Below are 9,309 nucleotides of genomic sequence, written 5' to 3'. Positions count from 1 at the left end.
GAGGTGGGAGGAAGGAAAGCAAGCCGATAATTTCCTCGAAGGATAAACATCCGATTTTTTTTTCCTCACCCAAAATAAACATGCTAGCCGCAAAGAATTAAAAGCAGAAGAGGGGAGGATGTGTCTCGATCTGGGGCTGCTCTAGGAAGCCGACCTGCTATTTATCCCAGCCTTGGGCCCCAACAGGAGCTGCCAATTACACTCTGGGCCTGTGGGGTGGGGGCTGCGGGGAGTGTGAGGTTCATATACACCCAGAAAGTCCCTTCTGAGGCTGCCTTCCATGACACTGCAAATGGACACTTCCTTGTGCTTCTGCTTTTAGCTTTGCTGACAAGCTTGTCTGGTGGGTAGAAGGGAGTAGGGAGTTTCTACTGCCTGGGCTGGCATCAATGGACCTTCTGCAGAACGAGAACTTGGTGTCCACCACCTAGGCAGGGCGTTGAATTTATTAATGAAGGGGGAAACATGTCCACTTCCCTCCCAATTCACACATGCAGTCTCCCAGCCCATTATGCTCTTCAGATCTCACCATGAAAATCTTCCAGTGACTTAGGAGTGTGCTTAGCCTGGCTGAGGGGTGGCCAGGGCACCTCTGCCTTCCTGATAATGTGGGCCCTGGATCTAAGAGGGTAATAACGGGGTGCCCGGCTGCAGCCTGCCCCTTTCATCTGGGGAGCTCAAGGCACTGTGCACACCTGAGTCATAGCATTGCATATTTTAGCCAAGGAGTGTGTGTGTGTGTGTGGGGGGGGAGTTGGGGGAGGGCGTTAACTCTTGGAGGGAAACTGAGCAGAGATTGAGGGGCTGAGAGGACTGGAGTTGGGAGTGGGGTAGTTGAGGTACCAGGGTTCAGGGTATGAATGAGACCATAGCTCAGAGGTGCTTCCAAGGGGTCCTTAGTGGGGAAGCCAAGAGACATTCAGGGGACGTCCAGGGCAAATAGTCACTGAAAATCCTTTCTTTACAGAAACTAAGGAGTTTCTTTATAGTTTCTAAAAGCATATAATAGATTATGTCCCCTCTTGCCCTCTAATCTATTTATCATTTCACTAGAGGCCCGGTGCACGAAATTCCTGCACAGGTGCAGTCCCTAGGCCTGGCTGGTGATTGAAGTGTGAGTGTCTGGCATGGAAGGGCAGGTCCCAGCTGACCTCTGGACCCTGGGCAGCACCTGGGCCCTTTGGCCGCAGAGCCCCTGCACGACCCCTCCTCCTGAGTCATAGCACCTGAGTTCCCACATGGGCAGCGTGCTCTCTCCCAGCGGCCTCACAGACTGGCTCCTGCATGAACCCATGGGGGGCCCGACCAGCCCCTGTGGTCCAGCAGCTGCCACCTGGTTCACCCAGAAGACGCTGCGCAGGTACAGGGCAGACTGCTGGCAGGTGCCTGGCACCGTGGGGGAGGGAGGCTGCCCTGGTGCCCTGGTTCGTGCGAGCCCTAGCGTCCCGGGGGAGGGTAGCAGGGAAAGTGAGAGTAAGCTCAGAGGACAGCCTATATTCTCACTGCACCTCAATCCTCATCACCTCTGCCCGCAGGTAGCCAGCGAGAGGTCGCAGGCCCACGTCATAGCGAACGGTCAAACTCCCGGACTCCCAGTCTCCCGGTCGAACTCCTAGTCGAACAACCACTGAGGGGAGAATTTGCATACTAGGTTTTTATTATATAGGATGATTTCCTCTTGCTTTCAGGGTAAAATCCAAAACTTTATCATGGTTGTAAGGCCTGGCATGTTCTGGTCATTGCCCACCTGTCCCAGTGGCTACACCACTGGCCTTCATTTCCTGGAAGATGCCATGCATGCCCCTGCTCGCCATGGGTGAGCCCAGAGGTGTTCCCTCTCTTGGCCATGCTGGTCACCCATGTGCCTACTCATAGTGAATCTCTACCCTGCTTTTCAGCCATGAAGTCAAATATCACTTCTTCTGAGAGGCCTTGCCCTACCCTCCCCCTCCATCATAAAGCAAGTCCCCTTTTCACCCTCAGAGCATTTGTCACATTTGCTATAATTTGCTTGTGGTCATCTGATGCAACTTCCTCTCCCCTACTGGATGGTAAGCCCCTGTTTTGTCTGCCATGTTCACACTTGGATCCCCAGCACCTACCAGAAGGTCAGGCATATAGTAGGTGCTGACAGTAGTTGTTGAATGAATGGTGTTGAATGTTGGAGCTGGAAAGGACCCCGGAGATAAACCAGCTGCTCCTCCCTCCTCCTCCGACCTCAACTTTACCAAGGAAGCAACACTTTAGAGAGGGTGAGTGATTTTCTCCAGGTCACACAGTGCGACTCATGAAGGTTCATGGCTGGGGATCTCCACCTCCTGCCTGTCCAGCTATCCCTGCCACAGTCCCCTCCGCACTTGCATTTATAAGCCTCAGTGCTGGACACCGATTGAGTTCCTGTCCTGGGTGTTTGAAGGAGGACAGGCTAGAAAACAAAACATCCAACCAGTGATCCCTGGACAATTCCTTTTTTAATTTGGAAGAGCAGGGGTTTCATACCCAGCGGGGATTCCACATCCAGACTATAGGTGGTGGGCAATGTGGACACACACCGGGAAGGCGAGGCCCGAGGTCTTGAGTTGGTCTCTGGGTTTACTGCTTCCTCGGACGGGAACATCGGCATCTGGCGAGTCCTTGTGATTTTGGGTTATGAACTGGGTGCTTGCTTCAGGTTCACTCAGCTGGGAGCGACTCAGAAATTTATCCATTTCCCAAAAGCCTGGAAGGACACACAGACCACAGGGAGGCAATGAGAGAGAACCATGGACTTGAGAGCTGGCAGGGGTGAGAGGGAGGCCAGTTCTGGGGGAGTGGATGTCATCCCCCAGGAGATGCCCTTGGCCATTGGTCTGAGTACCTGGGGTGCCCCTGGCTCCAACTGCAGGACACCCCTGGATGTTAGCAGAGCACCTAGGAAGGGGCTGCTCCCCAGAAAGCATCGGGACATGAATCTGGACTGAGTCAAGAGCAGCCTTCAGCCTCATCCCCAGAGCCCTTTATTTAGCATAATTCTGCCGCCTCGGTCACATGCTGAAAGGAAACACCCAATCAGGTTGTCATCACACTTCCCCACCCACCCTCCTTTCCTGCAGGCCTTCTTGACCTCTTGAATGAAGCCTTAAAGCTTCTTTCCTTCACACCTGGTCACCCCAGCTGCTGGGGTTGAGATTGGTGGAAGTGCCCGTGCCATTCATTTAATCTCCTTCCCAGAACCCCACCCACCGCCTCAGAGACTGTGCAGCAGGGTTTCTTTCCTGGCTGCGGCAGAGGGCAAGGGGCGGGGGATATGGCCAGGGCCCCTTCTCTCTGCTCCTGAGCTCCTGGATCCTGGAGGGGAGCTGCGTGTGGGTGAGGTGTACCCAGGCTGGAGCCTGGAGAAGCCCAGTCTGTGCTCAGGTCTGAGGGGCCTCCTCAAGGGGAGAAAGCACAGGGGCATAGAGGGAGGTGGATCTTCTGGGGCAAGTGTGAACAGGCCCAGTCACAGGGCAGGGAGGACACAGCCCTGGGCACTGGGGAGAGGCTGAGGGAAGTGGTCAGAGGCATATTCCCACGCTCTTGTTTCCCAAACTTTGGGCCTCAGGCACCCTTGGCAGCTGGTTGCCAGAGAAAATACGGGACACTCAGTTCAATTGGCATTTCAGGTAAACAACAAATAATTTGTTAGTGTATGCTTCACATATTGCATGGAGCATCTTTATAGTAAAAAATTATTCCTCGTTCATCTAAAATTCAAATTGAACTGGGCTTTCTGTATTTCCTTCTCTCTCTCTTTCTCTCTTTTAATCCTCACCCAAGGATATGTTTTTATTGGAGAGAGAGAGCGAGAGAGAGAGAGAGAGAGAGAGAGAGCGAGAGAGAGAGAGAGAGAGAGAGAGAGCGAGAGAGAGAGAGAGAGAGAGAGAGAGAAAGAGAAACTTCAATTGGTTGCCTCCCGTATTCAATCCCTGACCAGGGATTGAACCTACAACCTAGGTATGTGCCATGACCAGAAATCCAACCACAACCTTTTGGTGTGTGGGACGACTCTCCAACTGAGCCATCGGGCCAGGGCTTTCTTTTCTCTCTCTCTCTCTCTTTTTGCTAAATTCAGTAACCTTCCCTAGGCGGAGGGAGTGCTCCGGGAAGACCTTGTCCAGAGCAGAGCTAGGCAGTGGCGGTTATAAGACAGTGGCAGGTATAAGGCAGTGGCAGGTACGACCTAGATCAATGGAGGACAGTAATGCACAGAGAGAACAGGATGAGCGGCTGGCATCCTGGAATGACTCAATAACTCTCAGAGTTGCCCATTTACCACCGGTGGCTCTCTGTCTGCACCCACCTCCTGCTAGTGTCCCATACTCCATTTACCTTCCCTCCCTGCAGGGGCTGTTTTCATTTCAAAGATGTTCTCAAGGGGAGGACATTTTTCATTCAAAGAAACAAAATAAAAAAAAAAATAATAATGATAATGCCAAAAAAATAGTAAAACACTAATATAGTATTTTCTTTTTTAAAAATATGTTTTTATTAATTTTAGAGAGAGAGGAACATCGATTGGTTGCCTCCCAGATGCACCCTGACCAGGAATCAAACCCAAGGGTATGTGCCCTGACTGGGAATCAAACCATAGCCCTTTCGGACGACACTCAACCAACTGAACCACACTGGCCAGGGCTGATAGAGTGCTTTCCATGTGCCAGGCACAGTTCTAGGGACTCCATGCACATTCAGTCAATTAATCCTCACAAGGGAGACTATTATTTATCCCTAGTGCATAGATGGAGTTCTGGTGAGGTTGCTTCTTAGTGGTAAAGGGGAAAAGGACCTCTTTTAGGTTCACCCAAATTTTATTGGGCTCAGTGACTGTGTTCAGATTGGGCTGGAAAGCAGCGGTTTCAGGAGTTCTCTTGGGGCAAGGGTGGCCGGGCCCTGGAGAGAGCCTCTCCTATCAGATGGGCTGCCGCTGGGCTGAGAGGTGTGTAACTGACCCTGTGGATCTTCCACTAGGAGGCCTGGCCAGGTCTTTACACGCAGGGAGCCTGGCTGGCTGGAAAAATATTGTGGTTCATGACCCTGGGAAAGTGTGTGCATGTGGGTGCACATGTGTGTGCATGTGTGGACGCATATGTGTGTGCATGTTCACGCCAGGTGAAGGGCTTTGGGTGAACTGGTGTGTGGCAGGCATGGGGACAAGCGGGCCTTCCCCACTGAGCAGGGCAGGAAGGAACCGGGGTGGCAAGGAGGGAATTGAAACTCATCACGAGATCAGGGCAATGGCAGAAAGAAATCCCCTGTGCCCTGAGGGAGACCTGGCTTCCCGCTCCAGCAGTGCGCCCTCCCCTAGCTCCAATGGCTTCCTTGATGGCGTTTGGAGCGCCTTGGCAGCCTCGCACCTCCTTCCTTGTCCCACTTCCGACAACCCTGTGGTCTTGGGCTTCGTGGGCAGCTCCTCAGACCTGCCCTCTGTCCCTCAGGAGGCTGCTGGCCTCCCGCTGCCTCCTCCCCTGGCTTGGCGGTGACTCCTTACACCCCCATTTCCTGCCACAAAGGGCAAGAGGAACTGACCCAGTGCAAGTTGTAGAAGGCATGGGGGTGAGTCAGGCCCTCAGGGGTGTGTGGAGAGAGACTGGGAGCTTGCAGGCTGTGGCTCCCATGTCACCGCATGGAGGAAAGCCCCATCCTGTATGGCATTGCTGGTCCCGGGCTGCAGGGGCCACTGCCATGCAGGAAGAGCACTGCTGCTGTCTGAGGTCTGACCACTGCCCGTGTGCCCTGGACCCACCCAGGATGGGCTCTTCTAGGGACGGGGCATGAGTGGGGAGTGCACTTCAGAGGCCTTCGGCTACAGGGAGAAAGAGCCAGGGTGTCTGATGCCTGTCTCCTGAGCCACCCAGGACTGGAACACAGAGGTCTGGTCTCCTTAGGGTGGGGCTGCCACATATGATGAGCAGGTGGGTCCCTACACAACCTTAGGGAGCATCGTTTCCATCTTGCAAAATCAGGCTCAAGTATCGTCTCACCTACTGGTTTGAGAGAGAGAGGAACATTGATCCAGGCCCATTCCGGCCCTTGTTGAGTTGCTAAGACAGTTAGCACTGAACTAATAAGCTAGACCTTCAAAGGGTGGCCTCGGCCAGCAGTTCAAAGTGCCCCACCCCCCACCAATTCCAGCTGATGAGGTCCCATCCCTAGCAGCACCCCTAGAGTCTCTCCAGCAGGCCCACTCTTAAGACTTCCTAACAGCATAGGAAAAAGAGTTCCCTGCGTGTCCTTGCTCTAGTCAAGGGACATTCCCCACCTGACCTGCCATTTGGTCCTTAGTAGGCCATCAAGTGTCCCCCTCTCAGCCTGGGAAGTGGGGGTTGGGAAGCCCTCACTGGGAGGCAGGCCCCCATTCAGGCTGTAGAACAGGGGGCAGGGCACTGAGCCTTGGGGCCACCTCCTCTGAACCACCATGTGAGCCTCTCTTGGGCCCTGGGGTGCCTGGCTCAGAGCCGCCCCGTCACCGCAGGTGGGTGAGCTGTGTCTGACCAAGGTGGCCACTCGCCTCCCTGTCCTGCCCGTATTCTCCCCCTGGGCAGGGGCACCACTGCTTCTTGTCAGGGGAAGACACAAAACCTGACGGCCAGCCTAGTCACCGCCACCCTGAGCGCAGATTCACCCGCAATTTGTCTGGCTCTCCGCGGGGCTGGCTGTGGTGATAGGAGCGCTGATCCTTTCTGCTGAGATTAATGATGTCCTGGCGGTGGTGGGCGGGAGGCCTGAGCCTTTTATTTTTGCGCCGTTAAATGACATCCAGAGACTTCCCCTCAGGAGGTGAAGAGCCCATGTTCCATCGCATCCAATTACTCCTGGGGAATATTGCTGAGTGCTGATCCTGCGGGCTCGAGAGGCTCAGGGCAGGGGGGACCACTTTGACTTTGGCGGGAGTGAGAGGGTGGAGATGCCGGGGGAGTTCCTGAGTGGGGAGGGCTGACCCCGCTCCTCTGGAGAACTGCAGTTCCTAATGACCAGTAGGTGGATCACCCTCCTCTCTGGTCCCTGTGGCTGGTGGCGGCGGGGCCGGGAGTGAGAGGAGTGGAGGCTTGCAGCTGTCAGCTTCGCTCCCAGTGACCAATTCCAGTATTTGGTGGTAGTGTTGGCCAGCTGGAATTTGGGGCAAAATGTGGCGATGCTCTGTGGTTTCCCTGTGGACGATATGCTCAGTATTGCTTTGGACGGTTGATGTCTGGCTCGACTGCAGCCTGCATCTTGACGAGGGCTGCGTGGGCCCTGTGGAGCGTGCAGGGTTCCCAGCCAGTGGGCCTGCCCGAGAGCTGCCCAGGATGGCTCCATCTGAGTTGTTGCCAGGTCCCCAGTCCTACCAGCTCTGCCAGGTGGGCGGGGCTCTTTGGAGCAGAAGAGGGCTGCCCGACACAAGCCCGCACGGTGACTCAGGGGCTGGCCCTGGGGGGTTCTGGGGCCTGGCCAGGTGAACCACCATGGGAGGTCATGGCGGGGAGTGGGGGCTGTTTTGCAGTGGGCTGTGTGTTTGTGTCTGTCTGTGTGTGTGTTTGGGGCTGGTCTCCGGGCAGGCCCCCTTCCATCCACCTTTGCCTGCACTGGCTGCTTTTCCCTCACTGTGCCAGCCTTTGTCCCTCCACACCAGGCCACCTCCTGTGAGCTGCTTGGAGCTCTGCTGCCTTCATGCCCTCGGTCTGTGCTGTCAAACATTTCCACGTAGCATCCCTTGTCTGAATTGCTCATGGCGTCCCAGTGGCCTTTAGGTGCCACAAACAAGGCTTAAACCCCGCTGAGAGGCAAGTCTCTGCTGCCCCTCCTCTTTGACCCTGTGGGTTGGGGGGCTCCCCTGAGCTGCTTATTTCAACCACCGGAGATGCTGGAGAGCATATTATGGCTGCCTAGTCCAGAACCCCGACCCCTTCTCTGCCCCTGGAATCCAATTTTACCTTTACCGGGAGCAGTCTCTCTGCAGGCCCCGAGGCTGCCCCTGGGAAGTGGGGACCGGAGCCTGGCATGGCCCCTTAGCTCCCCTGGTGCGGACACACCGTCCTGGGCTCATGACCTTGTAGAGGCTTCCAGAGTGAGCTGAGCACGTCATCTTGAGGGACAGAGAGGGGATTTCCCTGGCTCACTCGCCAGAGGAGCGTGAGGCGGGCTCGTGACACCTCTGGGTGAGGTGTGGCATGGCGCAGACCACAGCTCCTCACAGCGCTCAGCCACAGGAAAGGGGCGTGTGGACCCACTGCCTTGGGCGGCTGCTGCTGGCCAAGGATGCCGAAGGCAGGCAATTGGCCTAGCTCCATGTCTGTGCCCACATCAGGGCCCAGGAGCCTGGTGGTCCGGGTGGAGGGAGAGGGGATGTGGGTGTGCTGGTGACAGGTACAGAGAGCTTTGCTCTAAAAGGCATAAGAAAATTAATCTCCTGTAAACTGAGGACCCTTGATCAACCAAGCCACTCACTGTTCTGGGCTTCAGTTTCCCGTGTTGGGACAGGAAGGATGTGGACACTGAAATTGTCCTTGGTGGGCCTGGTGCTCACAGAGGTGGCTGTCTTTCCAGGTGTTAAAGGAAGTTGACGGTGAGGTGTGCTGGGGAGCATGGGGGTGTGAGAATAGGCAGATCCGTGTGCTCCAGGCTTGTGAATGTGCATACGTGGGTGTGTCCTACACACAAACACGCTCACTGACTGAAAGTCCACAGAGGGCTGAGCACAGGGACAGGTGGTAAAAGGGAAACATAGACAGGTGAGCTCTTCCCTCGAGGAATTTATAGTCTCGTGATGGAAGTGGGGCCCATACAAGTAAAAATGATTGAGCAACACCAGAGATAAAAGCAGGTGACTAAGGAAGTGCAACAGAATGTTATGTGAGCGTCTCAGAGGAGTAGGAGCGGGCAGGGTGGGTCAGCTGAGAGGAGACAGGCCGAGATAATGCCAACTCCAAACTTGGGGAGGTGACCTGTGGCCTTTGGAGCACATGTCAGTGAAACTGGGCTGCTCTTGTCAGGGGCACCCATTCGGGCTCTGTGAGCTTCAGCGCTCTCCTCTATTGGGAATGTGGTCGAGCCTGAGCCACGTGAATATCCCCTCCTCTCTGTGTGAGCTGCCCTGGGTGACACACTGCCGGGAGCCAGTCCATCCTTGCTGTTTCAAGGGACCTGGCATATATGGCATACTGTTCTTAATATGTTTGCTCACCTTCTTGGCGCTGTGTTTTAACCAAGGTCACCTCTCTGAGAAAGGTTGTTTCCCCAGGTAGAGATTTTCCCCTGAAGTTAGGGAGGGAATAAAACCTCTTAACTGCCAGGCGGGTAATTAATCACTTTAAC

The 9,309-nt window shown here is 54.9% G+C and overlaps 1 protein-coding gene across 1 annotated transcript in view; it reads right to left on the bottom strand.

Moving 5' to 3' along the window:
• Window positions 1-2,452: 2,452 nt before the first annotated feature.
• PEBP4 (phosphatidylethanolamine binding protein 4) overlaps window positions 2,453-9,309 on the bottom strand; it is a 199,577-nt gene continuing 192,720 nt past the window's right edge. Inside the window, exon 7 of the mRNA XM_006778377.2 lies at window positions 2,453-2,719. Within this exon, the coding sequence (XP_006778440.1) occupies window positions 2,523-2,719 (197 nt within the window). The 3' untranslated portion in view covers window positions 2,453-2,522. The remainder of the gene's footprint in view (window positions 2,720-9,309) is intronic.

Source organism: Myotis davidii, unplaced genomic scaffold (assembly GCF_000327345.1).
Source record: "Myotis davidii unplaced genomic scaffold, ASM32734v1 scaffold448, whole genome shotgun sequence".
In the NCBI taxonomy this organism is placed as follows: Eukaryota; Metazoa; Chordata; class Mammalia; order Chiroptera; family Vespertilionidae; genus Myotis; species Myotis davidii.
This window is presented reverse-complemented; position numbering and strand designations above follow the sequence as displayed.